At 33.7% G+C, this 25,824-nt stretch overlaps 5 protein-coding genes and 1 long non-coding RNA gene across 7 annotated transcripts in view; all 6 read right to left on the bottom strand.

Moving 5' to 3' along the window:
• Nucleotides 1-54: 54 nt before the first annotated feature.
• Nucleotides 55-2,015, bottom strand: LOC149489890 (uncharacterized). The gene is made up of 3 exons (XM_089714664.1): nucleotides 1,783-2,015; nucleotides 435-1,696; nucleotides 55-352 (listed from the first exon to the last, which is right to left on the bottom strand). The coding sequence occupies exons 1-3, from the start codon at nucleotides 1,978-1,980 to the stop codon at nucleotides 85-87; spliced, it is 1,728 nt and encodes a 575-aa protein (XP_089570790.1). The 5' UTR covers nucleotides 1,981-2,015; the 3' UTR covers nucleotides 55-84.
• A 1,248-nt stretch (nucleotides 2,016-3,263) lies between these two features.
• Nucleotides 3,264-5,207, bottom strand: LOC149489889 (uncharacterized). The gene is made up of 3 exons (XM_089714662.1): nucleotides 5,010-5,207; nucleotides 3,668-4,932; nucleotides 3,264-3,555 (listed from the first exon to the last, which is right to left on the bottom strand). The coding sequence occupies exons 1-3, from the start codon at nucleotides 5,205-5,207 to the stop codon at nucleotides 3,273-3,275; spliced, it is 1,746 nt and encodes a 581-aa protein (XP_089570788.1). The 3' UTR covers nucleotides 3,264-3,272.
• A 2,615-nt stretch (nucleotides 5,208-7,822) lies between these two features.
• LOC149489888 (uncharacterized) lies at nucleotides 7,823-9,747 on the bottom strand. Its single transcript, XM_089714661.1, has 3 exons — nucleotides 9,550-9,747; nucleotides 8,176-9,446; nucleotides 7,823-8,087 (listed from the first exon to the last, which is right to left on the bottom strand). The coding sequence occupies exons 1-3, from the start codon at nucleotides 9,745-9,747 to the stop codon at nucleotides 7,823-7,825; spliced, it is 1,734 nt and encodes a 577-aa protein (XP_089570787.1).
• A 1,594-nt stretch (nucleotides 9,748-11,341) lies between these two features.
• LOC149489887 (uncharacterized) lies at nucleotides 11,342-13,260 on the bottom strand. Of its 2 annotated transcripts, XM_089714660.1 has the most exons (4): nucleotides 13,053-13,260; nucleotides 12,205-12,970; nucleotides 11,700-12,084; nucleotides 11,342-11,634 (listed from the first exon to the last, which is right to left on the bottom strand). In XM_089714660.1, exons 1-4 carry the CDS (start codon nucleotides 13,251-13,253, stop codon nucleotides 11,370-11,372), a joined length of 1,617 nt encoding a protein of 538 aa, XP_089570786.1. In that variant the 5' UTR covers nucleotides 13,254-13,260; the 3' UTR covers nucleotides 11,342-11,369. The 2 variants fall into 2 exon arrangements, with proteins under 2 accessions (XP_089570786.1, XP_089570785.1); XM_089714659.1 differs by having other exon boundaries at nucleotides 11,700-12,970.
• Nucleotides 13,261-17,957: 4,697 nt separating this feature from the next.
• LOC149489886 (SPRY domain-containing protein 7) lies at nucleotides 17,958-24,605 on the bottom strand. Its single transcript, XM_089714681.1, has 4 exons — nucleotides 24,374-24,605; nucleotides 23,941-24,111; nucleotides 21,487-21,795; nucleotides 17,958-20,845 (listed from the first exon to the last, which is right to left on the bottom strand). Exons 1-4 carry the CDS (start codon nucleotides 24,474-24,476, stop codon nucleotides 20,748-20,750), a joined length of 681 nt encoding a protein of 226 aa, XP_089570807.1. The 5' UTR covers nucleotides 24,477-24,605; the 3' UTR covers nucleotides 17,958-20,747.
• The window catches only part of LOC149489881 (uncharacterized), a 41,052-nt gene continuing 33,185 nt past the window's right edge, over nucleotides 17,958-25,824 (bottom strand). Inside the window, exon 2 of the long non-coding RNA XR_016318363.1 lies at nucleotides 17,958-18,446. This is a non-coding gene — a long non-coding RNA (uncharacterized LOC149489881). The remainder of the gene's footprint in view (nucleotides 18,447-25,824) is intronic.

Genomic DNA, 25,824 nt, shown 5'->3' with positions numbered 1-25,824 from the left:
TGAGAGAAATCCCACGAGATCTCATGTTGGTAGTTATTAAAAAAAAAAACAATATGGCAAGAAAACTAAAATATATTATTGAGACTAAAATGATCCCTGAATATATATGACACTTGCTATACAAATATATAACAATATATTAAAAGGCATCATGTTGGATTCTGCGTTCCCTCGAGCGGATGGTGACTTAGGTTCAAAATAATGTTTAGCATATATGTCGTCCCAAAACAATCTTCGATCTTTTAGCAATGAGCCCTTTAATTGAAGTGGTAAATTGAGAGCCATGTATGGGGAGCCGTCGTCGCCCACCGCCGGCCAACTTGGAAACTCCGTGGCATTTGGTACAGGCATTCTGTAAATGTTTAATTCAATTTTAAAATGTCATTTCAAATAACATCTTCAAGAGAAATTGTTTAATAAGTATTAATCCTTACCCAGTGGTGATAAAGTTGGCCCATAATTTTCGAATTTGTCTCTTCATTTCCCGATGTTCAGGAGTTAATTCCGTTTCGTCCCTAAGAAATGAATCAGCTACCGCCATCGTTTGGGCGCAATGCTCTGCACCACGCACATTTGTGTATGGAACATAAGGTGTGTCTTCGTCGACAAAGGAATACTCGTACAGATATATTTTATCGTTACCTGCCGCTACTTGTAGACCTGTCGTCCTTAAAATTGAATAGGCAAAAATAACATCCGTAAAATAGTCGACGTAGTTTAAAACTGTCTTTTCACCCACTGTTTCGTTTCCAAAATAAAAATATTTTATTCTCTCTGAAACTTCTTGACGCTGTTCCTTGTTTTGAAATTGTAAATCAGCTGGAAGGAAATCTGAAAAGTTTTCATTCATTTGATTTTTCCAAAAATCAAATACAAATATTCGAAACAATCCTTCCATGTTCGCGAAACCTGTTAACATCGGTACTTTTTGATAGTTACCGCTTTTCAAAATATTTACTGGGCTATCAGTAAGAAACGTTTCTTGTCCTATCTCACGTTCAACACATGGGGACATTAGAAATGTTGAGTCAGATCGGAACATAACATCAACTGAAAATAAAGTATCATGTGAAGCATTCTTATAAAATTGCTCTAATGCCTGAATGTCATCAACGTTTGTGAAGTTCAATAGCTTGGCATATTCTTTTGCTTTTTCTATTGGATCTGATTGAATGCTAAACGCAGCAGTATTAGATGCACTGTCCAGAATAGCTTTGGTGAATAAACCACGAGTAGTGTTAGATACTACTAATAAATCAACGGCCGATGCACCTGCACTAAAACCATAAAGAGTAACGTCTTCTGGGTTCCCGCCAAAATATCCAATATTTTTCTGTACCCAACGTAACAAAGCAACTTGGTCTTTCATTCCAGCGTTCCCGGGAATGTCCTCTGTACCCAAACACAAGAATCCATGTGGTCCAAGACGATAATTGAAAGTAACGACAACCATATCTGTGGTTTTCATTAAACTTTTAAAAGAATACATATTTCCATAGCCCACAACGTAAGCACCGCCGTGAACTATGACTAAAACGGGAGCATTTTCAATAATGGTATTAGGTACAAAGACATTGGCAACGAGGCAATCCTCAACAGCAATATTCGTATTCGTATAATAACCATCTTGAGGGCATATTATTTGATTATTGGTTGCCTCGTATATGTCATCCCATGTATCTGGAGGAAGAGGTGCCTGGAACACAAACCGTTATATGTACTACCTTAGCAATGATACCTTGAATGACGTGAAAAGTATTATACGTTGGAATATGAGATTACCTTAAATTTTTCGTTGTTTGTGGGCGCTTTGGCATATGGAATACCAAAAAACTCAAACACTTCTCCATTAGCGTCCAGGTAACCCCGAACTGGTCCTTGCGACGTTTGCACTACACGAAAATTTGAATTATTTTCAGCACAACAATATAGTGATATACATAAGTAAAAAACTATCCACACAGAGGTTAATAACGTCATGATGAGCAAAGTGTTTTCGTTCAATTAATAGCTACTTTATTTATATATCAAGTAGTTCTATCATCAAAGATATAATGATGATAAGACTGCACAGTGCTTACCAAATTATCTGTGATATTAGTCACATCCATTCATGATTCATCCACGCTTAAATTGTAATTTTCAAATAGCTGTTTTGCTTCTAAAAGCCTTTTTCGCCTAAGCCAATGAACAAATTTCGATGAGATTTTGTATAATAGAAATAATTATTATTTATGTGAGATACAGAGATAGATACAAAAACGAAATATGATGGTAAATTAATACATAGTAAGATAAATTTGAAATACTACATGTAAAATGTTATATTTAAAATTTATCTTAGTATGTATGAACATTCAAATCGTTTAATCGTTTATTCATCATTAATACAATTAAATACATTATCATTATCTTATTTAATTAAACCTTTTAAACAATAAATTATACAAGGATATTAGATATAATAGAACCTGTTGATTAAGATATGAACTGCAGGCCTACAGACTAGGTACAGTAAGACAGCTTGTATCGTAAGCCTGTAAGCCTACCTAATTGCAAATAAGGTAACTGGTACTCATTCAATCAAAATTAATTATGCTCTTCATTTTAAAATAAACCAAATGAAGGCTAAGTATCTTCAAAGATCTATCTAAGATAATAAATATATAATTGTATGTAGAGGAAAGGCACCAAATATAGAATCCTCACCGAAACTTCTCTCGCGGAATGACAATACCGTCATGGCATGTGGCGACAGTACTGTCGAAATAAGAGGTCATAATACGGCCCCAGATGTGAGCGAGATGTGATCCTACCGTCGCAATCTCTCAGTCCTTATCAAATTAAAGTTTATTTAAAATTGTGTTATTACCAAGTGAATAAAAAATTAATCTTGGATATATTTCCATGTCGACCTAAGTGCTAATGTTTTGAATTGTTATCATTAGGTGTTCGTCATAAATTAAAAGAATTGATGTTTCGTATATCAGGCAATCAGAATAAACATGATAGGTATATTATCTTGATATACCTAGAAATCGAAAACAATAGGGTTATCTATTTGTAATAATTAATTAAAATAATTAAGTTGTTTTTTACATAAATTTGTTTTTATTTAAATAATTATTATTTATTATTAAGCATTTATTAGAAATGAATAAGTGTCTGATAAAAAAATTAAATCGGTATCTATTATAGAGTTATTAGTAGGTATGTGAGCTTGCTGGTTATATGTAGGTATACTTTAAAAAGAAAACAATATGAAAAGAAAACTAAAATATACTATTGAAGCTAACATGATTCTGAATCATGACACTTGCTATACAAATATATAACAATATATTAAAAGGCATCATGTTGGATTCTGCGTTCCCTCGAGCGGATGGTGATTTAGGTTCAAAATAATGTTTAGCGTATATGTCGTCCCAAAACAATCTTCGATCTTTTAGCAATGAGCCCTTTAATTGGAGTGGTAAATTGAGAGCCATGTATGGGGAGCCGTCGTCGCCCACCGCCGGCCAACTTGGAAACTCCGTGGCATTTGGTACAGGCATTCTGTAAATGTTTAATTTAATTTTAAAATGTCATTTCAAATAACATCTTCAAGAGAAATTGTTTAATAAGTAACGTAAGTGTTTAATAAGTTGGTCTTTATCACCATCCTTACCCAGTGGTGATAAAGTTGGCCCATAATTTTCGGATTTGTCTCTTCATTTCCCGATATTCTGGAGTTAGTTCGTCCTTTGCAAATGTGTCACATACCGCCATCGTTTGGGCGCAATGATCTGCACCACGCACATTTGTGTATGGAACATAAGGTGTGTCTTCGTCGACAAAGGAATACTCGTACAGATATATTTTATCGTTACCCGCCGCTACTTGTAGACCTGTCGTCCTTAAAATTGAATAGGCAAAAATAACATCCGTAAAATAGTCGACGTAGTTTAAAACTGTCTTTTCACCCACTGTTTCGTTTCCAAAATAAAAATATTTTATTCTCTCTGAAACTTCTTGACGCTGTTCCTTATTTTGGAATTGTAAATCAGCTGGAAGGAAATCTGAAAAGTTTTCGTTCATTTGATTTTTCCAAAGATCAAATAGCGATATTCGAAACAATCCTTCCATGTTCGCAAAACCGTTTAACATCGGTACTTTTTGATAGTTACCGCTTTTCAAAATATTTACTGGGCTATCAGTAAGAAACGTTTCTTGCCCTATGTCACGTTCAACACATGGGGATATTAGAAATGTGGAGTCCGATCTGAACATAACATCAGCTGAATTTAAAGTATCATAGGAAGCATTTTTATAAAATTGCTCTAATGCCTGAATGTCATCAACGTTTGTGAAGTTTAATAACTTGGCATATTCTTTTGCTTTTTCTATTGGATCTGATTGAATGCTAAACGCAGCAGTATTAGATCCACTTTCCAGAATAGCTTTGGTGAATAAACCACGTGTAGAGTTAGATACTATTAATAAATCAACGGCCGATGCACCCGCACTAAAACCACTCAGAGTAACATCGTCTGGGTTCCCGCCAAAATACCTAATATTTTTCTGTACCCAACGTAACAAAGCAACTTGGTCTTTCATTCCAGCGTTTCCGGGAATATCCTCTGTACCCAAACACAAGAATCCATGTGGTCCAAGACGATAATTGAAATTAACGACTACCATATCTGCAGTTTTCATTAAACTTTTAAAAGTTAACCCATTTCCAGAGCCAAGAACATAAGCACCACCGTGAACTATCACTAAAACGGGAGCATTTTCAATAATGGTTTTAGGTACAAATACATTAGCAACTAGACAATCCTCAACAATAATGGCATCTTCTGGTATATTTATATTATAATCTGCTTGAGGACATATTATTTTATCATTGGTTGCCTCGTATATGTCATCCCATGTATCTGGAGGAAGAGGAGCCTGGAACAGAAACCGTTATATGACTTCGTTAAAAATGACATCTTGAATATACTATTCACGTTCGATTTTGAAGTTACCTTGAATTTTTCGGTGTTTGTGGGCGCTTTGGCATATGGAATACCAAAAAACTCAAATACTTCTCCATTCGCGTCCAGATAGCCCCGAACTGGTCCTTGCGATGTTTGCACTACACGAAAATTTGAATTATTTTCAGCAAAACAATATATTGATAAACTTAAGTAGAAAATTATTCGCACAGAAGTCGGTAACGTCATGATGAGCGAAATATCGTTCAATCAAAAGCTACCTAGTTTATATATTGAGTAGTACTATCATCAAAGATAAGATGATAAGACTACTTAGTGTTTACGAAATTCTCTTAAGTCTGTGGCATTAATCATAAATGGATGTCATATCCATTTATGATTCACCCACGCTTAAATTGTAAATTTTAAAATTTGTCTTGCTTCTTTATGGCTTTTTCGCCAAAGCTCATGGACAAATTCCGATGAGAATTTGTTTCGATGAGATTAGTTATTAAGTTTATTTAAAATGTATCTTAGTATTTATGTGTCGTGGCCATATCGTAGATTTGCTCATTTCATGAAGTGGTCGCATTTCATGATGTGGCCAACATAGTTTGACCAGATTGTTAAATCATCAATGTTTCACGATTTTGTCATCCACATTTGGCCAGATCGTAAAATATGGGAGTCCATAATATATTTAAAAAATTCAGAATATTTTAAAAACTTGTTTATTGTCTTTTAAGTTAGTGTCGCAGCAGCGGCCGGCGAGTATCACAAGCGAATCGTTTTTGTAATAGGAAACAGTAAGGTTAGGTTAGGTTAGACTTTGATAAACAACGCATGAGCCGAGCGAGCAATGCGACTTGCGAGCGTGCCGCGGCAGCGGCCGGTGAGTGCAAGAAGTGAATCGGTTTTTAGAAAAGAAACAATTATAATAATGTAGTAGGATATATAAATATAGTTATAGGATATTAGACGCATTTTTTCTTGAATATAAGATATCTCTTCGTCGTAAATTCTTTGCTATGACTTTCTTCATATTGTAGGTAATTAAACGAATTATGAAGTTTTAAAGCTTCATAATTCGTCGAATATTAAAATTTTCACCAGCGGCCGCCATCTTAACACAGCGCTTGCAACGCCTGTATCAATAATTAATGTAACTAATTTACGATATGATCAAATTATTTTGATCATTTCATGAAAAAAAACCACGCGTATATATATACATATAGTTATGTAAGCGAACAAAGCACTAATTAATTCCTAAACATCTCGTATCAATCGTCTCGTATCATCCATTAGCAACTGCAATTCAAAATGTATTTCATTGTAACGAAATAATTCGTTTGGTTTTATTTTAATTATTAGAATTGAGGTACCTATCTTTTTTAATTGCTACCTTTATAGACTATCTGTCCCGGCAAACGTTTTTCTGCCTAACTCTTATCATAGAGATATGAAAAATATATGTTGGCCGATTCTCAGATCGGGGTAGATCTATATCTATAGGTTTGATAATATAGATTTGATGAGAATCTTTCCAGCCATTTTGGACTAACATTGTCATAAGAAAATTTTATACATATATTATATGACGGCGTTTTGAATATATCGCTGGCTGAATACGCACAATAAATAGGTCTTAACATTGTAGTTAACCTATAATTCCATAATATGAGATGCGAGGTTGCGAGGTGTGTCCGTCCATCGCGTCGCTCGTGGCGATCTCTGTCCTTATCAAATTGAAGAGTTTATTTTAAATTTTGTTATAGTGTGTAAACAAAAAAATATTTTTAGATATTTTCATGAACACAATGTTTTGAATTATTATTAGATATTCGTCATAAATGATAAGAAAAGATGTTTCGTATATCAGGCAATCAGGATAAACATTATTAGGTATTATCTTAGATAAAATAATTGGTTTACACAGATATCGGAAATAAGTCATTTTAATTATTATTTCATTCCTTATATCTGCTACAGTCAAAACCCTGAACCAGTCAATATCCTTATTGACGGTTATTAAGGTTATTGACTAAGGGCGTCGGTTAATATCCTTATTGACTGATTTTATCTGAGAAAATCAGTTAATAAGGTTATTGACCAACACCCTTAGTCAATAACCTTATTGACTGATTTAAAGAGCAGACATTCAGTCAATATAGGTTTTAAGTTAAAACCTATCTAATGAAATATAAAGTCACTTTTAACCAACGTACTGAATAGATGTTAAGTTTTAACACTTAAATCTTTCTGTAATAGGCAAGTAAAACCATAGCGAGTTTTACTTGCCCATTACAGAAAGGTTTAAGTGTCAAATTCGACCCAGTAGGTTAGGTTAGGTTTGAACTGCGACCCTCACGCACGAGCCAAGCGAGCGAAGCGAGCGTGCCGCGGCAGCGGCCGGCGAGTACCAGAACCGACTCGCTATTGTTTTACTTGCCCATTACAGAAAGATTTAAGTTTTAAAATTTATTCAGTACGTTGGTTAAAACCTATATTGACTGAATGTCTGATAATTGAAATATTTAATTTGTTTATTTAAGTTAATTATTATTATTTTTACGCCTTAGTATAAAAAATTAATAAGTGTCTTTTAAAATTAAAATCGATATAGTAACTAAGTAGTAAGTATACATATTATATTATAAGTAATCAGTCATTATATAATAAACAAGCCAAATAGAAATATGTATATGTAGGTATGGTATGATACAGTTATTATTATGTGAATGTGAGCAACAGCTGATGTTGGTAAATAGATACGTGTTACGTGTATATATTAAAAAGTAAAAACAAAATTAATTAGAAATAAATAAATAAATAAAACAAAAAACTAAAATAAATTATTGAGACTAAAATGATCCCTGAATCATGACACTTGCTATACAAATATATAACAATATATTAAAAGGCATCTTGTTGGATTCTGCTTTCCCTCGAGCAGATGGTGATTTAGGTTCAAGATAGTGTTTAGCGTATATGTCGTCCCAAAACATTCTTCGTTCTTTTAGCAATGATCCTTTTAATTGTAGGGGTAAATTGAGAGCCATGTATGGGGAGCCGTCGTCACCCACCGCCGGCCAACTTGGAAACTCCGTTGCATTTGGTACGGGCATTCTGTAAATGTTTAATTCAATTTAAAAATGTCGATTCAAATAAAATCTCTAAGAGAAATTGTTTTATAGCAAGGTATATACGTTCTTACCCGGTGGTGATAAAGTTGGCCCATAATTTTCGCATTTGTCTCTTCATTTCCCGATGTTCAGGAGTTAATTCCGTTTCGTCCTTTATAAATGAGTCAGCTACCGCCATCGTCTGGGCGGTGTGATCTGCACCACGCACATTTGTGTATGGAACATAAGGTGTGTCTTCGTCGACAAAGGAATACTCGTACAGATATATTTTATCGTTACCCGCCGCTACTTGTAGACCTGTCGTCCTTAAAATTGAATAGGCAAAAATAACATCCGTAAAATAGTCGACGTAGTTTAAAACTGTCTTTTCACCCACTGTTTCGTTTCCAAAATAAAAATATTTTATTCTCTCTGAAACTTCTTGACGCTGTTCCTTATTTTGAAATTGTAAATCAGCTGGAAGGAAATCTGAAAAGTTTTCATTCATTTGATTTTTCCAAAGATCAAATAGCGATATTCGAAACAATCCTTCCATGTTCGCAAAACCGTTTAACATCGGTACTTTTTGATAGTTACCACTTTTCAAAATATTTACTGGACTATCAGTAAGAAACGTTTCTTGCCCTATGTCACGTTCAACACATGGGGATATTAGAAATGTGGAGTCCGATCTAGACATAACATCAGCTGAAATTAAAGTATCATAGGAAGCATTTTTATAAAATTGTTCTAATGCCTGAATGTCATCAACGTTTGTGAAGTTTATTAACTTGGCATATTCTTTTGCTATTTCTATTGGATCTGATTGAATGCTAAACGCAGCAGTATTAGATCCACTTTCCAGAATAGCTTTGGTGAATAAACCACGAGTAGTGTTAGATACAATTAATAAATCAACGGCCGATGCACCCGCACTAAAACCACTCAGAGTAACATCTTCTGGATTCCCGCCAAAATATCTGATATTTTTCTGTACCCAACGTAACAAAGCAACTTGGTCTTTCATTCCAGCGTTACCGGGAACGTCCTCTGTACCCAAACACAAGAATCCATGTGGTCCAAGACGATAATTGAAAGTAACGACAACCATATCTGCAGTTTTCATTAATCTTTTAAAAGATAACCCATTTCCAGTGCCAATTATATAAGCACCACCGTGAACTATCACTAAAACGGGAGCATTTTCAATAATGGTATTAGGTACTAATACATTAGCAACGAGGCAATCCTCAACAATAATGGCATCTTCTGGTAAATTCATATTATAATTCGGTTGAGGGCATAATACTTTGTTATTGATTGCCTCATATATGTCATCCCATGTATCTGGAGGAAGAGGAGCCTAAAACAGAAACCGTTATAATATGATGTACTACCTTAGAAATAACACCTTGAATATAATACTTTTATATAATAATTATTTTTACGTTCGAACTTGAAGTTACCTTAAATTTTTCAGTGTTTGTGGGCGCTTTGGCATAAGGAATACCAAAAAATTCGAACACTTCTCCATTAGCGTCCAGATAGCCCCGAACTGGTCCTTGCGACGTTTGCACTACACGAAAATTTGAATTATTTTCAGCACTACAATATAGTGCAATACTTGAATAAAAAAATATTCGCACAGAAACTGGTAACGTCATGATTAGCGAAATATTTTCGTTCAATTAAAAGCTACCTAAATTATAAATCAAGTTAATCTATCATCAAAGATATAATGATGATAACACTGCTCAGCGTTAACCAAATTATCTGTGATATTAGTCACATCCATTCATGATTGCTTCTTTATTTCTTTTTCACCTAAACTAATGACCAAATTTTGATGAAAGACAGAGAAGATGAGGAGAAGACAAAAATTGGTTGTCTGTAAAGTAGGTTTACTGACGATAGTTCGTAGTAGTAGCTTGTACTTCAAGCCTACATGGAACGCCTCAGAGCGCGAGGTAACGCCGCATGAGTCATGTTTTTTCGTGCGTGCAGCCGGCTATCCGCTATCGAATTATAAGACGTTGTCACGTCAAAAACAGAATATGATGGTAAATAAATTATTTAGTATATTAAAATCTTATTAAATATGTATTTAATGTGTCGTGGTCACATTTCACGAAATATTTTAATGTCATGTGGCGCCATCATAATTTTTTGATTTAAGAGCTAGCGCGCACGAGCAACTTTGTCTCCGCAACTATTAATTTGTCTCTCCCATCAATTTGTATGGGGAGTTGCGTCGCTACGTGCGCGCACTGTCTAGTGCGCGCACGTAGCGACGCAACGAGCGTTGCGAGCAACTTTGTCTCCGCAACTATTTTGTCTCCGCAACTATTTTGTCTCTCGCACCTATGGGATAGTATGAAAGTGCGCGCACGTAGCGACGCAACTCCCCATACAATTGATGGGAGAGACAAAATAGTTGCGGAGACAAAGTTGCTCGTGCGCGCTAGCTCTAAGCAGATCAATGATAAGAAATCTCAAGAAAAAAGGCAAAATTATTGGATCATATCGTAAAGTGGTTACATTAATTACCTACTGGTAGATGCGTTGCAAGCGCTTTGTTTATATGTAGGTACCAATGAAGACGGCGGCCGCTGGCGAAAATTTTGTCTCGCAAAAATATTACGATGAAGAGGTTCTCGAGTACCTACTATGAATACTGTGGATACAAAGATATTAAAGAAAAAATACATCAAAAAATCCTTTAAATATATTTATATCCTAACTACCTTACTTCATTTTTATATTTGTTTGTATAAAAATATAATTTTGTTTCAAATTTCAAATATGTGATATTTTTGTTGGTAGAATTATTTGTTTATTTATGTTGATGGACTTTATATAATCTTAATAATGTCGGCCGACTGCATTAAATGACAATAAACAAGTTCTTAAAATATTGTTTTTTTTATTAGTTCGTTAAATTTTACATTTGATAGTTACTATATTTAAATATTTTCCATAATATTATGAGATGTGATGAGCGATGTGTGCTCCTACCGCTGCGATCTCTCAGAGGTCTGAGAGCACACCTTATCCAATTGAAGAGTTAATTTAATTATTTTTTTTATTACCATGTAGAAAAAATAATCTTAGGTATTTTCAGGAAGCCTTGATGTTTTGAATTATTGTAACGTATTCGTCATAAAAAGGAATGATGTTTCGTAAATCGGACAATCAGGAAAACATCATAGGTACTATCTCGCAAGAAGTCATGTTGGTAGATTAAAACAAGACAATATGGCAAGAAAACTAAAATATATTATTGAGACTAAAATGATCCCTGAATCATGACACTTGCTATACAAATATATAACAATATATTATAAGGCATCTTGTTGGATTCTGCGTTCCCTCGAGCGGATGGTGATTTAGGTTCAAGATAGTGTTTAGCGTATATGTCGTCCCAAAACAATCTTCGTTCTTTTAGCAATGAGCCTTTTAATTGTAGTGGTAAATTGAGAGCCATGTATGGGGAGCCGTCGTCACCCACCGCCGGCCAACTTGGAAACTCCGTGGCATTTGGTACGGGCATTCTGTGAATGTTTAATTCAATTATAAAATGTCAATTCAAATAACAACTTTCAGAGAAATTACTTACCCGGTGGTGACAAAGTTAGCCCATAATTTTCGGATTTGAGTCTTCATTTCCCGATATTCAGGAGTTAATTCCGTTTCATCATTTAGATACGCGTCGGCTACCGCCATCGTCTGGGCGGTGTGATCTGCACCACGCACATTTGTGTATGGAACATAAGGTGTGTCTTCGTCGACAAAGGAATACTCGTACAGATATATTTTATCGTTACCCGCCGCTACTTGTAGACCTGTCGTCCTTAAAATTGAATAGGCAAACATAACGTCCGTAAAATAGTCGACGTAGTTTAAAACTGTCTTTTCACCCACTGTTTCGTTTCCAAAATAAAAATATTTTATTCTCTCTGAAACTTCTTGACGCTGTTCCTTATTTTGAAATTGTAAATCAGCTGGAAGGAAATCTGAAAAGTTTTCATTCATTTGATTTTTCCAAAGATCAAATAGCGATATTCGAAACAATCCTTCCATGTTCGCAAAACCGTTTAACATCGGTACTTTTTGATAGTTACCACTTTTCAAAATATTTACTGGACTATCAGTAAGAAACGTTTCTTGCCCTATGTCACGTTCAACACATGGGGATATTAGAAATGTGGAGTCCGATCTAGACATAACATCAGCTGAAATTAAAGTATCATAGGAAGCATTTTTATAAAATTGTTCTAATGCCTGAATGTCATCAACGTTTGTGAAGTTTATTAACTTGGCATATTCTTTTGCTATTTCTATTGGATCTGATTGAATGCTAAACGCAGCAGTATTAGATCCACTTTCCAGAATAGCTTTGGTGAATAAACCACGTGTAGAGTTAGATACAATTAATAAATCAACGGACGATGCACCCGCACTAGAACCACTTAGAGTGACATCTTCTGGGTTCCCGCCAAAATATCTGATATTTTTCTGTACCCAACGTAACAAAGCAACTTGGTCTTTCATTCCAGCGTTACCGGGAACGTCCTCTGTACCCAAACACAAGAATCCATGTGGTCCAAGACGATAATTGAAAGTAACGACAACCATATCTGTAGTTTTCATTAAACTTTTAAAAGAATACATATTTCCATAGCCAATAAAGAAACCACCACCGTGAACTATCACTAAAACGGGAGCATTTTCAAGATTGGTATTAGGTACAAATACATTAGCAACGAGGCAATCCTCAACAATAATAGCATTATCTGGTATATTCGTATAAAAATCTGGTTGAGGGCATATTATTTCATTATTGATTGCCTCGTATATGTCATCCCATGTATCTGGAGGAAGAGGAGCCTGGAACAGAAACCGTTGTACGTGTACTTCGTTAAAAATTACACCTTGAATATAATATCATCACGTACGAAATTCAGGTTACCTTAAATTTTTCAGTATTTGTGGGTGCTTTGGCATATGGAATACCAAAAAACTCAAACACTTCTCCATTAGCGTCCAGATAACCCCGAACTGGTCCTTGCGACGTTTGCACTACACGAAAATTTGAATTAATTTCAGCATAACAATAATATAGTGATATACTTAAATAAAAAATTATCCGCACAGAAGTTGGTAATGTCATGATTAGCGAAATATTTCAATTCAATTAAAAGCTAATTCATATATGAAGTTGAAGTAGTTCTATTATCAAAGATATGATGATGATAAGACTGCTTAGTGCTTAACAAATTATCTGTGGTATTAGTGACATCCAATCATGATTCATCCACGCTTATGTAGGTAGTGAGTGGCTGGCGGTACACCTGTTGGTATGTAAAAACGAGTATAGGACTTGACCTGTGCAGTTTTTTGAACCTGGTAACAAGTGACCGGAGAAAAATCGAAAATCAATTATTTCGAGTGTCACCATACTGTATACGTGAACGTCCCCATACACGTCAGGCGACCTACAGTGCTATTTATTCTATTTTATTTGTATTTAAAAGCTGTATTCGACGTCGAACTCGCCTTCGAGACAGCTTTGTGGTCGTTGAAGCATAGTCATGAGTCAAGGTTGTAACAGTTCGTGGCTGTTGCGTAAGAAGAGTTAAAGGGCTCAGAGTTTCTTTTTTTTTCGGGAAATTTACGCGTAGATGCCGACTCGCGTCATCAACGTATTTTCGAAGTATTTTATGTGTGTGTACATAAATTATATACTTATACTCTGTCCATTATATTATTTGCTTTTTGACAGCTACACGCCTATGTAGGATTGTATTGTCTATGTTAAAATGTCATACAAATAATTATCGTACTTCATGGACAGGCCCCGCCCACTTAGTGATGCCTACACAGAATTATTCAATGATGGGTCGATAGATTAAAATAATCGATAGAAATACTCTGTAAAATATATCCGATACAGAAAAACTCTTCTATTATGTTATATAATTTAAACGTAAAGACAACCAAATTGTAAGATAGAAACCAATAAATAATAAAATATTACTTTAGTTTAGTTTTAACATACAATGCATAGATATGTTGTCTTATTATTACATATCTTATTAGTACGTTTACGTTGTAATTATTATTTACGTACCTGATTCGATGTATGATAATATTTTGAATTTATAATTGTAATGGTATCACAATCGATAATCTTTTGAACATCACTTCTGGTATCACCCGTCGAGCTGTCAAAAAGCAATTCTTAGAGCGAGCGCCCACGAGCAACTTAGTTGCCCGGCAACTATTTTGTCTCTGTCGCTGTCTCCTCGCAAAGTTTTGAACGATGCGCTCACGAAAGCGACAGCAACGCAACTTTTTCTTTAAAATTTTCTTCATTTATCAACATGGTTTTAGAAGAGACGGTTGTGGTCTGTGCTCTTGTCCCGCATAGTTCCCATTCCCGTGAGATTTCCGGGATAAAACCTATCCTATGTGTTAATCCAAGTTACTCTCTATATGTGTGCTAAATTTCATTGTAATCGGTTCAGTAGTTTATGCGTGAAAACTGAAAACCATACATACCTACAAACCTTTCCTCTTTATAATATTAGTATAGATATGTAATCGTAATTGTAAAAAGTAAATTAGTTTTTATTTAATACTTTTTAGTGTATTTTTCAACACGAATCAAACGAGCCCAAACTCGATAAAGTTGAGTCAATATATTACTAAGTTCCTATGACCACCTTCCGACTCCATCATCAAATCAGCTCTATGTCATAATAATGTTTCATCGCTATCCAATTTACATGCGTATACAAAATTTCAGCTCAATCGGTTACCTGGAAATGAATCAAAGTTACTTGCTACATTTCAATTAAGTCATCGAGACCAGACAAAAATGCTCATAAAATAAAAACTACTGGGCTTATCCGAATAAAATTTATGGGACCAATTCCACACCATTCCGCATCAAAAAAAAAAAAAAGAATCACGTAAACCGGTTCAGAAACCTTGGAGTAATTGGTATACATACATACAAAAAATATACCGGCCGAATTGATAACCTCCTCCTTTTTTTTGAAGTCGGTTAAAACTACTGTGTACGAGAATAAATACGTTGACATAAATACGTATTATCGCTACGCCGGTTACGCGGCAACTGGCCGGCGGCCGCCGACAGGCAACATTTTTGTCGCCGTGCGCGCACTTGCATTGAAACCAATAGATAGGGCGACAGTTGCGTCGCGGGCTTGTCTCCGAACCCGCGGACAAAAAAGTCTCCCGGGAGTTGCGTCGCTACGTACGCGCACTTTCATACTAGCCCATGGCTGGAGAGACAAAATAGTTGCGGAGACAAAATTGTTGCGGAGACAAAGTTGCTCGTGCGCGCTCGCTCTTATAGTGGACAGACTATAATCGTTTTTGTAATGAATATTGTGGAATAGATTAAGATTATAAATAATTCTTACAATTCTTTTATTCATCTGTCTTGTTTGCTTCGATTGGTTTTTAAATAATATACCTACATGACTAGCGGTCCGCCCCGGCTTCGCCCGTGGTACATATGAAAAATAGATGTTGGCCGATTCTCAGACTTACCCGATATGCACAGAAAATTTCATGAGAATCGGTCCACCCGTTTCGGAGTATGCAGACTAACATTGTGACACGAGAATTTTATATAAGTATAAGAGATTTATAAATAGAAACCAAATGAAAACTCAGTATATTTTGATGTTCTTATAAATATTTAAATGCAACTGCTAAGGTACTACCACAACTAGTAAGTAACTACCACATCAAAGCAAATTAATCATCTACTATATAAAAATAAGTCGGGTTTTCCTTCCTGACGCTATAACTCCAGAATGCACGAACCGATTTCCACGGTTTTGCATTCGTTGGAAAGGTCTCGGGCTCCGTGAGGTTTATAGCAAAGAAAAGGTGTCTCTGGTAGTGAAACGGAGTTCGCTCGGTTTGCTAGTTATGTATAAGTAATGTATAAATAGGTTAGTAGGTATATAAAATATAATAACTTACTTACTCGTAATAAAAATAAATAAGTAAGTATGAAGATAAATCCCACAAAATAATTTTCATAAAAGGAAAATACGATATAGTTGTATAAAATCTAACAAAGCACTCCATTAATTCCTAAAAATCTCGTATCATTCCATCCATTAGCGATTGCTATTCATAATGTAGCAAATCATTATAACAAAATATTTCGTTCTGTTTTATTTTAATTATTGTATAAAAGCTTCTTTCACAAATCATCCCCTATGCCATAAATACCTAAAATGATACCTTATGAATTATGTGAAACATATTTTTGTAATTGTTTTTTGGTTCCGAGGGCGGGGACCTGGTGATCTGTGATACCGGTTAAAACCCATTTCAGACACCAGCTCCTCCAACTCCAGCTTATTGTTTGATAATTTTGTATGCATGTAGATTAATTTATGTGATTGGGAATTGTGAGGAGAAATAAATAAATGATTTGATTTGATGATTTGATGACCTAATAATCTTAATAAGTACCTAGTGGTAAAACTAACAAGGTACTGATTATGTACGTCAATGATATTTTATATAGAATATCATTGATGTACCTACGTTGATATTTAATATTAGGTATTTATTTGTAACATAATAAAAATAACTAATAATCATCGTTAAAAAATTTATAAGCTTTTTGTGAGTATTATATGCTACTAACTTCCTGCGTTAATGTTATTATCACTGCAAAGCTGTCAAGAGTAAATTGTATTTTTTTTAAGGTTTTAATGGCCTGGTTACGAGAAATTGTAATATATTATGTTTCAATTGAGTCTTTTAATTAATAGGATATAGGTACGTATGTTATAGGTCATTCATAGTATGTTAATGGTCCCAATGCTCTCGTCATATACTTCATCTCCTATTACTTCCAGCAGTTTTCTTTTTCTACTTAGCTAGCAACTTTCAACAACAACATTTCAACTAAAGATAAAGCTCTATATGGTAGTATGCTTGTAGTATGTCACATGAGTTTGGTGTGTGTTCAGTGTTTACATTCCATTTATACGTGTTGCATCATTTTGTGGTAATGAATAAAATAAATCTGCAGTTTTTTAAAGATTCTTTCCTGAACAAAGTAGGGTAGGTTTATGGAAATGCGGTCGTATGTGATACCTACCTAGTGTGGTATTTCCATACGATATTCATTAGGGTTAAATTGGTATAATCAATTAATTTTAACCTGAAATCCACCGATACCTTTATTGTTATCCGATGACCTGTAGTGCGGCGTGTCATTAATTTTGGAAGGACAATGACAATTGACAACCTCAGTGTTGTTAAATCGAAATTATCGCTGTTTTGGAACCTTTGTTTATACTTTAAAGTGGGGATTAAAACATTTGTATAAAATAGCATGTGAATTGTACCCGTATAAACATTCTAGGTACATATAGTAAGTATTATAGGTACTTATAGTAAGGTAGTTAATATACTTAATTCAGAAACTGTTGATAGAACGTTAAAAAAACGGTGCAAATATTTGTAGAAGAAAAAAATATTGGCGACATTTCAACAGGTTTTCATTTTGGAACACTCGAACCTTGCTGTTTCTAATTTTTTGTCCAGACTGTAAACACTCGAAAATCAGACTTCACTTAGAATTGATTTTTTTATTAATTTAAGCTAACGTTTGATTAAAATTAAGCAATTTCTTATGAAACTAGATAAACGGATGTTCTATTACATATAAATTATTATTGATTAATCTCTAATACGTTGTCACACAAATGTTAAATTTTGATGAATAATACCTACCTACATCGTTTTAGGTGTTTCTAATTAAACGCCCACCATGACTGTATGTATGTATTATTTTTTGAAATAAAATACATTCTTCAATGCTCTCAATACTTTATTAAGTAGGTACTTAAAATTCTTTGTTATTCAGCAATTAAGTAACGACCAAATACATACCAAGTTTACAACGAAATAAAAATCATTATTAAAATTATGTGTTTTTTTTTTACTTAATAAATTAGATATGTACATAGTATTTGAAGCAAATAAAATAACTGAGGGTGGTAAGGAAATCCGTATGCTTAATATAATGTATGGGGTACACGACATACTTTCTAAGAAAAATTCCTACTCTAAAAACTTGTTAAATTAAAGTACCTATAAAGTAAGAGGACAGTCATCATCTAAAGTTTTATTGATTGGAGAACTTTCAATGCTTTTCTAAACAGAGTTTCATTGTTTAAGAAAGTTTTAGCACCATCAAAACTATCAAGTAACTAAAACACAATTAAAGTTACAATTCTAGTTGTAGAAAATTAAACCATCAAATGATGGTAGTATTAACTATTAACTAATGTAGATGCTATAAAACTACGCCAGAAGGCATAAAGAACATTTCATAGCAGTTCCAAATACATACAATATACTTAATAATAGGTACATACAAAATAAAAAATTCTTTTACATATTTTTTACGATGCTTGAGCAGGCGTCTTTCCTTAATTCCACCCTCCATACAAACTATAATATTAGCAATACGAAACATACATTTATAGAACTAATTAAATTCTTAGACAAAAATAAATAGGACATACTTAGTTACTGCATAAAATTTAAAATGATTTGTATTAATAATCGTTACTTTTTAATTATATTCATATTTAATACTTATGCATATTTTGCAAATACATGCTATGAGGAACACATAATACGCGATTAATCAAAACATTAAAATATAAAATATTTTGGGAGATAGACCAATATTATTTTTAGGCAGCCATCTTGGCAAAAATTAATTATTATTTGTCTGTAATTATTAAGGAGCTGTTTATACACATAGTTTTCAGCACACCGACACAAAATAAATGCGTACACATTTACAAACAACGCATCTTTAAATGACTTCAATTTATATTGGCACTTAACAATACATGCATAAAAACTATAGTTCTCCAATTAGTTTTATATTTATGGCAATACTGTGTTAGTTTTATGAGTATTAAATTACAGAAAATAATTTTTAAAGAATCGAATACTCCTTTCTTTAATCTGTAGGAGATGTATCTAAGTAGTTTCTTATCTCATATTAATTTTGTCTTTTACGTTAAAACATATTTTGTAATCAGTCAATTACTAACGTATAGCATAGTGCCTATAATTTTTGACATTATATTCAATAAAGAAATGAATTATTTATAGAAAAATACAGTATATTATAATATTCACTACACAATAGATTGGTCAAAGATGTAGTTACCATTAATAGATATTCTACAAATCCAGGATTTTTTTTGTCTATCAAAGATATTTATAAGTAAAAAAGTGTAGAGACTGGTTAACAACACGATTATAACACTGTTCTGTGATTATAACTAAAGCATACACAAAAAGACGTAAAAGTAAGATGGTATGATTCAAGAAATTTGAGCGAAAAAGCTACAAAGCCAAATCTTGCTAATTAGCCACATTTCTATGGGCCGCTTCTGGAGTGCTTTAGCCCACACCTTTCTACTTATAATATAATTGTTATCTGAATGTCGATCGTAAAATTTCCTAAATAATTGAGAATTATTTGAAAATGATATATTTTTTTAACATAACATGATAATATAATCGAAACAACCCATGTTGAGGAGTTAGAATCTTTAAGAAACTTAATTATTTGTGTAAGTATATATATAAAGACTTGGCGATTGCCGCTACCTTAATAAATTATGACGCAAACAATACCTGAAATATCAAACAAATTTCAAATCAATTGTACAGAAATGAGTGAAGTATTTTGATTTAATTTTTTGTACCTTTTCGTAATTAAATAACTGGGCCCTTACACACACACGAATTTGCGAATAGAAAGACGTCAGTTTCCAAATAATTACAAATTAAAACAAAATATTAAAATACACTTTTCAATATTATTCTTTGGTAATATATATGTTTCATCAGTAGGTAATTTTTTTGCTGAAAATTAACTCAATAATTAATATGGTGTTATTATACAGTTTAATATAAGTAGTGATGATATACTATTATAAGTGATGTGAATATGCAAATATGTACTTATAAATTATTTAAAAAATTGAGAAATTATATTATATTATAAAATAAAAATATATGAGATGGGAGTTCCAATTTGGTAAGTTTAACATTAACATGTGCTTTAACATCCTAAAAACTATTCTGATATGGTCTGTACTGTGTAATTACTGAAGTACAAAATTTTATTGAATATAATCATTGCCATGTTAAATATGTAATTTATATGAAACTTTATAACTTTGAATCTTATTTCTATATTTCAGTGGATTATTATTATATTAGCTACAACAAAAAATAGGAATTATAAGAAGTTATAACTTATATATTATATTTTATGTTGCATTGGAAGTTTTGTGTACCCAAACAAAATCTAGAACAATTAATATATTTACAATTTCATCGTGTTCGTTACTAAAAAAATAGATCATAGTTTATTAAACTAGTATAGATAATAGAATATACAAGTTAGTTGTTTTTATATAATACAGTTAGGATATTAAATATATAGAATCGATTATAATTTATAGCATAAATACCGCAGACTTTCATTACGACATTCGCACAGGTAAAGATCACACAAGCCAGTGTCCACGCACAACTAAGCGTTACATTTGAGATCCTTTTGTTAGAGGAGCGATTGTTCCACCATTATTTTCTCATATCCCGTGGGCGGCGGATATCGGAAATTGTCCAGTATTATATCCAATATGGCACCATCGTCAACTGAAATTGTATAAAACAAATAAGTACATATATTATGGAGGGTTGTTGCGTAAAGACCACAGGACAGTTCTTTGGCATATTATGATAATATACAGTTACATATTTTGTAAAATTAAATTGTAATACTGACATGATTAAAAAGAGCAACTATGGAGTTTCTTGCCGGTTTTTCTCCATAGATACTGCTTTCCGAATCAGTGGTAAATGTTAAAAATATGTAAAAATATGATGTTTCAAAAGTTCTTCTCGAAGAAGTCTAATTGAATAAATAAATATTTGAGTTTTTTGCGTTTTATAGTAAGTGCAGTTTTATTTATGTACATCTCTGAGTCAGTGGATCACATAAAGACGTGAATGACCGACTCTCATACATTTCATAATTCCAGCTTCATACTGCATACCTTTAGTATAAGGTAATTTTAATTTACAATTAAATTGATTGCAAGATGAGAATAATTCTTAAGAATTAATTAATTAATCAATCAGTAACACCGAAATAATAATAAAAAATATATTGTGCATTTCAAATTGTTTTAAATCTAATATGTATGTCTTTATTGTCCCTACCATATCTTGGAACTCAAATATAACATATACCCATAATTCATTGTATTACAACTATAAATATATTATAAACTTACCGTATAGTGCAGGATAAACCGTCCCTCTAACACTCCGCACAGGTATTTCCATATTTTTACCGTTTAAGAAGAAATTCAATTCAACATGATCGTAAGCTAGGCCTATAACATCACCTTCCACTGGCATAATAGTATTGATTTCTTCATCTTTATCCTGTTTATCATCTATATGGTCTGAGGAACCAGTTGAAACCAGTATTTCAGTGGTGGGGGACTCTCTGGGAGCTGGTTTCAATTGGTACAGCTCCACATTGTCGTGCCTCACTGTACCGTCACTGTTCAAACACCAAGACTCTTTATCCACACCACCTGTAACGAGTTAATGATAATTAGTAAACAAGCAGATATGGCAAAATTGAGTTAAAGATTTTTAATCTGTTTCAATCTCCATATGAAGAAATTAAAAAAAAAGAGTGTGTGTGTAAAGAAGTTACACTTCTGACACGTGTCAGCAAGATTCTGATTCTGTCTTCTTTAGCAAGATACCAAAGTCGTCGCCTAACTCCATGACGCGACGTTTGAATTTTACTCTCAACTTTCACTTCAAAAATAAAGGTAATTGGGTAAATAATATAATGCTTTAAAGATTTTAAAGTCCTTTCTTCTTTAAACACAGTACTCTATGTACGCACACGTCTCTTTCACTATGGTTTCACTGATTGTATCTTTATGGGTGATTTCACGTCCATCAGACACATTTATTTTAATGTTTTTATTTCAATCCATATTTCTCCTTATTAATGATGCTATCTAGTCCTTTGACAAACCAATCATGTGTTTTATTGACCCACATTAATTTTGGCTCATCAACCTCGAGCCCATAATGTGTGGAAAGCTTGACATAACATGTTGCAATTAATTAGCATTTGTTTCAATGTTAAGGATCTGGTTGTTAGTCAGCTGACGATGATTCAAGTGGTAATGACCCTGAAGGAATATTTGTTTAGAATACTAATAAATTCTGGATTTTTATTTATGTTGTAATAGGAAAATTAAACCGTAAAAGGAGTTCTGTGCGTAAGACCAAATATGGACTGATGTTGATAAGGTCAATTAAAATAATACTAAAATATGTAGTTAAAGACTATCATTAAAATTATTTATCATTATATTAACTAAATATATTATAGGAAGTTGTATTCGTTACACCATTTATAGCTCCAGAATGGTTGAACATTCAATGATTTTTTGTTTATCACTGTTAAAAATTATCTTACTATAGTCCTTTTCACCTATGATGATTCCTGTGACACTTCATCGTGTTCCAAATTACGTATTTTATGTTTAAAACACCAAAATAATTTTAATGCATAATATTTTTATTTTAAGGCGGCATTATTATCAAAAATATAAAAATGAAACATACTTAAGCTTATAAATCAAAAACAGTATTGTTTAGTTTAATATAATGAAAAATAAAATAAAATAACACAAAAATATAATACCTACGCAATTCGTGTACATGAAATGAATCGTTGAAAAATCATAGAGTTGGAAAATCATATAATCGGCGCCCATCTTGTGATCGCTTGTCAATCAAGTCAATCGTCTGTACGAGTGCGTCAGCCTTATATACAAGTTGCATTTTTATATTGATACTTTACGTGATATTCTGTTATTGTTGACTTTTTGTTGCTGTTGTTTGCTAAGATTCCTTAGTTAATTGTTGGCGAAATGCCGAAAAAAGTAATTTTGGTACTTTATTCAAATCGATTTCATTTCCATATAAAATATTATCGACTATCGGAAAAAATTGATACGATTTCAGTAAAGACATCTCTACACGTGTCAAAAATCGATGCGTCACAGAAATCATCTTAGGTGGAAAGGACTATAAATAGTCATTTGCAGTTGCAGTCAAATATCTAAATATAATTTGAATTTGAAATTAAATTGTCATTGATCAGATATTTTTATGACGTATGACACACAAACCAAATCAAATCAAATTCGATAAATATACAAAAAAAACAAATGATAAATTAAATATGTTCATTAAGGGTGCACTCACACACATCAGTCACCGTCAAGTCACCGATGACTGATCGGTGACGGTTAGTGTACGTATCCACAAACACCAGTCACCGTCATGTTGTCCGTCAGTCACGTCGCCGGTTTGACTGAATCATTGAACACATACATCAGGTTAGTGAGTGATTAGACGTGTGTCACGCTAGAGAACATGTAGCAATTGACGGTAGCACGACGCTGACTGAACTGAGACGTGACGGCACCGGGTGAGTGGGGATAAAAGTATGATACATGTATGGAAAGATTATTTGACGTGCCTGACCGGGGACGTCACTGATAGATTTCGTGCCGGCGACTGTCGTGTGGGAACAGAGTCATACTAGAACTATTGATACATATTTTTTTTTAATCCTGTCCGGTGACGTGCCGTGACGGTGACTGATGTGTGTGAGTGCACCCTAAAAGTTCAATATTTCATCATACCATGTACTTTGTTAATGTCTGTCTCTCGGGTGGCAAGTCCAACAGCCCATACTCCTCCTTGCTGCAACTTCACTTCAAAGTAGGCCTTATTCTGAACCAAAGGAGCACTTCCCAAAACACAGCCTGAGCCACATGCTCTTTGACCACCCTTTACTATCACAACTTCATGTCCTAAAAAAACACCATTTATTACGAGTTCAATATCTTAAATAGCTTCAAACAATTCCGTTATCTACAGGATATGCTTAGCTCACTGCAACATGTACAGTTATGTTGTTTCTATCCTTTCACTTATAATTCTATAAATAGTTTAATGTGGTTAATTAATCTACATGTATAATTCACAACAAAATATGTCATAGAGAAATAGAAACGAGCTTAACTTTTCACAAACTAGTAAATTAATAACAAACAGTAATTAAGTGTTAAATACCCATATGAAGTGTGTCCAGTTGTATCGGATTTTCTTTCACTCGGATTGGGACACTAGGAGTCAGTGAGAAACCATTAACACAATTTTTCAGGCAACAGAACATTTTATCAGAGTTATGGCTTTATTAGGAAAAATCAATACAATTTTTTATTGTTTTGTTCACTTCATTGTTTGTAAAAAAATATTCGGTTTTGAAGCTGCGCTTTACGAATGTCAATTGTCAATGTCATGATGAAACCGTCATGACTGTCATGTCACTCCGGTGCAACTGTGGCTGTTTTCCAATTACAGAGCATAATGCGACTCAGTGCCGCACAATGCCGAATTATGCTGATGCTTAATCGGAACGTGAAACGCACCAGCATGTTGCGCTAAAGTCCATTTCAAGAAAGAAGTCCCGCGGACAATTATAGAACTAATTTAACAGATGGGGAGATCGGCCAATACATAACATAATATACTAATTTTTTTTTTTCTAAATATTCGAGTCGTAGTAGTTTTAGAAATTAAATGAACGATACATAATTTCCCCCACAGATTTCCCCACATTTAACCCTGCCAACATTTTTACGCGCGCATACAGCGCTGCGTCTGCGGGACTTCTTTCTTGAAATGGACTCTAGCTTGAACGCACCTTGAACGAGTGAATGAATGACAAAAATGGTATCTTATTACTCATATCTTAAACGGAACTTTAGGTACAGTACGACTTCGATTCGCACTTAGTCAGTTTTTTTATATTTTGTACAGTATAAGAATTTTTATTTATTTTATCGAGTACGATTTTGGTCATGTCCCCCGTGACCCCCACCCCCCCTGGGACCGCGTGCCGCCCCGGCTTCACCGGTGGTACATATATTTAAAAAAAAATATCGAAATCGGTCCAACCAACCGTTCACGCGTGATGCCGTGACCAAAGAAAACGGGTTTCATTTTTATATAATACTACTAGTGGTCCGCCCCGGCTTCGCTCGTGGTACATATGTATTTAGTATCCTATGTCCTTCTGGCTCTAAACTACCACCCTGCCAATTTTTTAGCTAAATCAGTTCAGCCGTTCTTGAGTTATAAGTGGAGTTACTAACACGACTTTCTTTTATACATATACAGGGTGTCCCACTTTCGGTATACTAAGCGCAAAGGGACTTGTAGTTTTGCATACGCTGAGTACGTAAAAAATACTTATAAAATTCCAGACGCATTTTTTTTTCAAATAGAGGAGTTCTTAAAATTCCATGTGTACACCCCTAAAAAGCAACCCGCCCAACTTGGCCACCCCACGGCCACCCGCACGTGAGCTATCGTTTAAGATTATGTTTTCATAGACAAAATGCTCACATTAGCAAAGCGATATATGCCGGCTGCGCGAAGCTAGAGAAGAATACATGGATTTTAAGGAAAAATTTGGCGAAAAATTTTTCACGTAATTTTGTTATTTGAGTATTTTTTAC

The sequence above is a fragment of the Colias philodice genome, chromosome 3 (genome assembly GCF_061535455.1).
Source record: "Colias philodice isolate Cphi_HAF_F1 chromosome 3, ilColPhil1 Martin Lab GWU primary, whole genome shotgun sequence".
NCBI classification, from domain to species: Eukaryota; Metazoa; Arthropoda; class Insecta; order Lepidoptera; family Pieridae; genus Colias; species Colias philodice.
This window is presented reverse-complemented; position numbering and strand designations above follow the sequence as displayed.

Excerpts from the sequence above, each read along its gene's own strand:
- LOC149489887 (XM_089714659.1), bottom strand. The coding sequence starts at position 13,253 with ATGACATTACCAACTTCTGTGCGGATAATTTTTTATTTAAGTATATCA. Across the intron at positions 12,971-13,052 it reads CAAATACTGAAAAATTTAAG|GCTCCTCTTCCTCCAGATAC; the intron begins GTAACCTGAATT and ends TTTCTGTTCCAG. Across the intron at positions 11,635-11,699 it reads GCTAACTTTGTCACCACCGG|AATGCCCGTACCAAATGCCA; the intron begins GTAAGTAATTTC and ends AAACATTCACAG.
- LOC149489888 (XM_089714661.1), bottom strand. The coding sequence starts at position 9,747 with ATGACGTTACCAGTTTCTGTGCGAATATTTTTTTATTCAAGTATTGCA. Across the intron at positions 9,447-9,549 it reads CAAACACTGAAAAATTTAAG|GCTCCTCTTCCTCCAGATAC; the intron begins GTAACTTCAAGT and ends TTTCTGTTTTAG. Across the intron at positions 8,088-8,175 it reads GCCAACTTTATCACCACCGG|AATGCCCGTACCAAATGCAA; the intron begins GTAAGAACGTAT and ends AAACATTTACAG.
- LOC149489890 (XM_089714664.1), bottom strand. The coding sequence starts at position 1,980 with ATGACGTTATTAACCTCTGTGTGGATAGTTTTTTACTTATGTATATCA. Across the intron at positions 1,697-1,782 it reads CAAACAACGAAAAATTTAAG|GCACCTCTTCCTCCAGATAC; the intron begins GTAATCTCATAT and ends TTTGTGTTCCAG. Across the intron at positions 353-434 it reads GCCAACTTTATCACCACTGG|AATGCCTGTACCAAATGCCA; the intron begins GTAAGGATTAAT and ends AAACATTTACAG.
- LOC149489889 (XM_089714662.1), bottom strand. The coding sequence starts at position 5,207 with ATGACGTTACCGACTTCTGTGCGAATAATTTTCTACTTAAGTTTATCA. Across the intron at positions 4,933-5,009 it reads CAAACACCGAAAAATTCAAG|GCTCCTCTTCCTCCAGATAC; the intron begins GTAACTTCAAAA and ends TTTCTGTTCCAG. Across the intron at positions 3,556-3,667 it reads GCCAACTTTATCACCACTGG|AATGCCTGTACCAAATGCCA; the intron begins GTAAGGATGGTG and ends AAACATTTACAG.
- LOC149489886 (XM_089714681.1), bottom strand. The coding sequence starts at position 24,476 with ATGTTCTGTTGCCTGAAAAATTGTGTTAATGGTTTCTCACTGACTCCT. Across the intron at positions 21,796-23,940 it reads AGACATTAACAAAGTACATG|GTGGTGTGGATAAAGAGTCT; the intron begins GTATGATGAAAT and ends AACTCGTTACAG. Across the intron at positions 20,846-21,486 it reads GGTTTATCCTGCACTATACG|TTGACGATGGTGCCATATTG; the intron begins GTAAGTTTATAA and ends ATACAATTTCAG.